The sequence below is a fragment of the Oryx dammah genome, unplaced genomic scaffold, assembly GCF_014754425.2.
Source record: "Oryx dammah isolate SB20612 unplaced genomic scaffold, SCBI_Odam_1.1 HiC_scaffold_935, whole genome shotgun sequence".
NCBI classification, from domain to species: Eukaryota; Metazoa; Chordata; class Mammalia; order Artiodactyla; family Bovidae; genus Oryx; species Oryx dammah.
The window spans coordinates 1-5045 of record NW_024071079.1 but is presented as its reverse complement, the minus strand read 5'-3'; the positions used below and the strand labels follow the sequence as shown (position 1 = coordinate 5045).

General features: G+C 59.5%; 1 protein-coding gene across 1 annotated transcript; it reads right to left on the bottom strand.

The window, feature by feature from the left end:
• Window positions 1-462: 462 nt before the first annotated feature.
• On the bottom strand, window positions 463-3381 carry LOC120859431 (intestinal-type alkaline phosphatase). Its single transcript, XM_040235540.1, has 11 exons — window positions 3296-3381; window positions 3098-3214; window positions 2868-2983; window positions 2504-2678; window positions 2252-2424; window positions 1860-1994; window positions 1699-1771; window positions 1465-1599; window positions 1190-1381; window positions 850-966; window positions 463-755 (listed from the first exon to the last, which is right to left on the bottom strand). The coding sequence occupies exons 1-11, from the start codon at window positions 3360-3362 to the stop codon at window positions 463-465; spliced, it is 1593 nt and encodes a 530-aa protein (XP_040091474.1). The 5' UTR covers window positions 3363-3381.
• Window positions 3382-5045: the final 1664 nt, after the last annotated feature.

Genomic DNA, 5045 nt, shown 5'->3' with positions numbered 1-5045 from the left:
ACCACGCCTCCTCAGTTGCCACGCCTCCCGGAAACCCCAGAGTCCCAGGGTCGCCTGAAAGGCAAGGTGCCAGCCTAGTCCTCAGGTGGGGCTGTGGGCAGTGGGGGGAGTCTGGATGGTCCGAGCCCCCTTACTGGGGTTCGGGGTGGTAGAACACAAAATCCCAAGATACTGAAGTTGGGGTCGGACAGTAGGTCTACGGGTGTCACAGGGAAATCAGGGCCTCAGCCTCTGGGCTGGGCTGGGCCATGAAGGGCTGTGAGCTGAGGCTCCTTCAATGCTGGAAGGGGAATCCTTCACTGCTGGGAGGCGAAGCTCTGGTGGTGGGGCCGGGTCGGGTCTCCGGGAGTGGAAGGATAGGACTTCGGGGTGGGGACTCCGAGGTGGTAGCTCTGGTAGGGCCTGCGCTGGGAGATTTTGGGCAGGAGAGCGGGAAGTCCCAAGACCAGGAACTGGTGGGGGTTAGTACAAGGTAGGCGCCAGCAGCAGCAGCATCGCCCCGGCCAGCAGTGCCAGCGAAGGCGGGCTGGCTGCCAGGTGCGCGGCGTCAGAGACGCCGGCGGGGGCCGGCAGATTGCAGTCGGTGTAGGGCTCCACGCAGCCCGCAAAGGCCATGACGTGCGCCACGAAGGTCTCCTCCTGCACGCCGTGCATCAGGTGCGCCTGCGGGCCGCGTGCGAACACCGCCACGTCTTCGCCCCCGTGGGTCTCGCTAGCCAGGGGCACAGCCGCCTGCTGCCGGTACGAGGGGTCCTCTGGCCAGAAGGTGGGGAGTTAATATGACAAGGGAGGCAGCCTTCCCCTCCCTAGAGTTTCCCCACCTCCCAGTGCCCCACCCAGTACACTTACCACTTGTGCTGTCATTAACATCAGGCCTTGAGCCCCCGCCAAGCGCGTAGCCAGGGCCATTGCCATAGAGGATGGAGGTGTAGGACTTGCTGTCTGAGGCCTTGCTGGGGGCCAGACCTTCAGGGAAGAGGGGACCCCATGATCACACTGACCCCAGCCTTTGCGGTGCCTCCTGTGTGCAGAGCCCAGGCAGGTCTTGTCTGTTCAGTGACTTAATCCTCACGAGAGCGATGCAGGGCAGTTGCTGTTACTACCCCACGTGACAGATGAGGGAACTGGCTCAGAGCACTTTGTGCCTCGTAACTTAGGGACAAGGACCTGCCACTCTGCCTGGGCTTACCGAAAATGGAGGTCTCACGCAGTGTGTAGCCACCAAAAGAGAAGACATGGGAATGGTCTGCAGTGACAAGGATCAGCGTGTCCAGTTCGCTAGTGAGCTTGTTAGCCTTGGCGATGGCATTGTCAAACATGACCGCCTCGGTCAGCGCCATATAAGCTTTGCCATCATGGTGACCATGGTCAATTCGACCTCCTGCAAGAAGGTCACATATAAGATACCAAACCTGCCCTGATGGCCCTCATCGCGCCTCTGTTCCCCAAGGGGCTGCCATTCACCCTCCACAAAGAGGTAGAAGCCCTGGGGGTTCCTGCTCAGCACTTGCAAGGCCGCCTCCGTCATCTCCTCCAGGGTCGGGTCCTTGGTGTGGTCTTGCTGAACATCATATTTCATGTCTGCCGGCTCAAAGAGGCCTGTGGGAAAGGAGAGCAGTGGTGACCCTCAAGCTGAGGATGGGGGTGGCCCATGGCACCCATCCCGGGGAGGACAGTGGTTGTGGGTGGAGTCGTTACCCATGAGGTGTGTTACACTGGAGTCACTGGCTGCCTGAAGGAGCGCTGTGCGGTTCCACACATACTGGGCTCCCTGGGAGGGCAGAACCAGGCCTCAGCCCATAGCCCAACACCCCGGGCCTGTCCCCGCTGTACCCCCTGCACCCATGAGCCCCCATCACCTGGTGCTTGGCCTGCCACTCCTGCACCAGGTTCCGCTTGTCCTTCCGGACTCCGTTCTGATTGACATCATATGGGTATTCAGGGTCTGGGGTCCCCTTAGGAAACATGTATTTTCGGCCTCCACCCAGGATCACCTGGAGCCAGAGATTAGAGCAGGTGGGTTAGGGGCCTGGCTGGCCCTTTAGTCCTCTCACACAGCCCCTACCTCCCCCACCAGGTCTGTGGGAAAGGCCTGTCCCCACCTCCTACATGGTGCCACCCCAGCACACAGGCACACACACAAACCCATGGAGACCCCGAAAGACCATAGGGCTGGAGGTTGCCTGCGACTATTTTGAGAGTGTCACCCACCACCTGTGCCCAGCCCCGGCCCATGCCCAACGTGTCGCACGTCAATGTCCATGTTGTAGACCAGCTGAGCGGCGATGTCCTGGCAGCCATACGTCTGGGCATCGGCAGGCAGGTCGGCGTCTGAGTACCAGTTTCGGTTCACCGTGTGCGCATAGGCCCCGGCTGGGGAGGCGTGCTGCACCCTGGTGGTGGTCACTACTCCCACTGACTTGCCTGAGGGTGGCAGAGGTCACGGTGGGCCACCGAGGTCTCTGAACCTGTCCCTGCCCAGGAAGCTGACGCCCAAGCCCACCTGCTTTCTTGGCCCGGTTCATCACAGACGTGACCTCATTCCCACTTGTCGTGTTGCACTGGTTGTAGCGGGCGGCTGCACTTACACCAATGGTTCTGTAGTTGCCCTTGATCCCACACAGGTAGGCAGTGGCTGTGCCCGCACTGTCTGGCACCTGTCTGTCCACGTTGTATGTCTGGGGGCAGAGACGCCTTCAGCTCTGCTGAGGTAGACACCCAGCTCTTGACCCAGGCCCTGTGTCCATTCTCCAGCCCCTGGCCCCTGTCTCAGCCCCCAACACTCTTGGGGCTTTCTCTCCTACACTCTGCCTAGGCCCACACCCACCCCTCTTGTGTAGACCACCCTGAGGTCACTTGGCCCTTACCTTGGACAGAGCCAGGTATGGGAACTGGTCCATGGCCAGGGGTGTCTCAGGTCCCGGCTTGCCAGCCATCTGCCCCTTTAGGATCCGAGTGGCTGTCACTGTAGGCACCCCCATCCCTGAAGGTACACACTGTGTCAGGTCTCAGTCCCTGAGGCCAGCCTGGGTCAGCCGGCAGCCCAGGATTCCAGGGTTGTGGGGGGACAAGGAGTGGACTGGCCTAGTGCACTCACCGTCCCCCAAGAAGAGAATGACATTCTTGGCAGCTGTCTGGATGGGCTGCAGCTTCTTAGCCACATCAAGGGCCTGGGCTGCCTGGCGGTTCCAGAAGGCGGGGTCTTCCTCCTCGACTGCCCAAGGGGAGAGTGTTGGTCAGGTTAGCCTGGGGCCACCCTCTTTGAGTAGGGGAGCGCCAGGAGCTGCCTGATTACCTGGGATGAGGCCGAGGGAGAGCTGTAGCCGCAGGCCCAGCAGCAGCAGCATGCAGGCCCCCTGCATGGCTGTGTGATGGCAGAGGGTCAGGGTCTCAGGCAAGGCTGGGGCAAGAGGGACCGGCTGCAGCACTGGCTGCCCAAGCTTAAATCTAGATAGACTTTGTCCCTGCTATTAAAGTCTCCGTGTCCCTCCCAGTTTCCTGGGGGTGGCCACACCCTGCCCCTCACCTGCCCTATGACTTTGAGCCCTGTTGCCAGGGGGATGTGGTGGGTGTGGCTGAGCCAGTAGGAGTCCTGAGGATTCAGGTCCCTCCCTCACAGGATGGTCCCCAGCTGTCTTGTCTCCTCAGGGTGGGGTGGGGATTAGGGTGCAGATGTCTTAGGCCTGACGAACACATTCAGGGTCCTGACTGAGCTCCCTCCCAGCCCTCTGCTCACCAAGTCCTGTGGGAGAACCGTCTCTCCTTCCTTCATGTGTTCAGTGTTTTCTGAGGTTCAGCCTTGGCCTGGTTTGGTTCCCAGTGCGGAGGGAGGTGGGCCGGAGGCACACAGCCTGGGCCAGGGGCCTGGGTTAGTTCCCTGGTCCCCTGAGGCAGAGATCCATGGGGAGGCCTGTCTGCCCTGCCCCCTGTTCAGCTCCTCACCAGACTTGACCTGGGCAGGAGGTGTGGGCACTGGGCTAGTGGGGGCACCTGGGAGCCTGGGCCCAGCTTCTGCTGTGGAGAAGGATGGGACTGGAGGTGACAGCAGATTGGGGGCCTTGTCTGTGTCTTCAGTTACTGAAGTGCTGGGTCTGCAGTGCTGTTTGTGTGTGTGTGTGTGTGTGTGTGTGTGTGTAAGGTGCCTGAAACGGGTTGACAGGCGTGGGCCCAGTGCCCCATTAACTGAAGTTGACCTCTGCTTCATTGGACAGGTAAATGGAAGGCAGAGGTGAGTCTGTTCTCTCCACAGGCCACACACACGCACAGGAACAGCTTCTGATAAGGAGGTAAAAGGTTTCGGTAACCCCAGGTTGGGTTCAAAAGCATTCTCCCATCCAACAATCCCACTTCTGGGTGTGTATCCCCAAGAATTGAAATCAAGATCTGGAAGAGATATTTGCACACTCACATTTTAGTAGCATTACTCATAGTAGCCAAGAGGCGCAAGCCACTCAACCATCCACGCAGACAAATGGATGAACAAAGCATGATATAACTCTACAATGGAATATTGTGCTTTGCTGCCCAGTCATGTCTGACTCTTTTCCACCTTATGGTCTGTAGCCTGCCAGGCTCCTCTGTCCATGGGGATTATCCAGGCAAGTATACTGTAGTGGAAAGCCATTCCCTTCTCCAGGGGATCCTCCCAACCCAAGGATCGAATCCAGGTCTCCTACATTGCAGGAGGATTCTTCTCCAGCTGAACCAACAGGGAAGCCCTTTTTCTTGAGGGCCACATCTAGTGGAACTCATGGTATCAGGGAGGTGACTGCCTGGGCATCAGGCAGGGAGGTAGGAAGGGTAAGCATTGGGGCTGGGGACTGTCTCTCTGTTTTCAGGGAAGGTGAAAGCCTGGCTTCGGGGGAGGGGAAAGCCCCAACTTGATCCAGCCGCTGGCCTCACCTGGCCCTGCTGACTCCCTTGGGGCCCCTGCACCGATGTCCTTCTGCGTTGCTCCCGCCCTCACCACCTTTGGTCTTTGCTCAGTGTCAGCCCCTCCTCAGCCTCTCTCTGGCTTATTGATGTGAATCACCCACTCCCTCCCC

Bases quoted from the DNA above. Each gene is read 5' to 3' on its own strand.
- LOC120859431 (XM_040235540.1), bottom strand. From the start codon at position 3,362: ATGCAGGGGGCCTGCATGCTGCTGCTGCTGGGCCTGCGGCTACAGCTC. The intron at 2,984-3,097 runs GTGAGTGCACTA...GTGTACCTTCAG, and splicing joins CATTCTCTTCTTGGGGGACG to GGATGGGGGTGCCTACAGTG. The intron at 1,600-1,698 runs GTAACGACTCCA...CCTTTCCCACAG, and splicing joins CAGTGTAACACACCTCATGG to GCCTCTTTGAGCCGGCAGAC.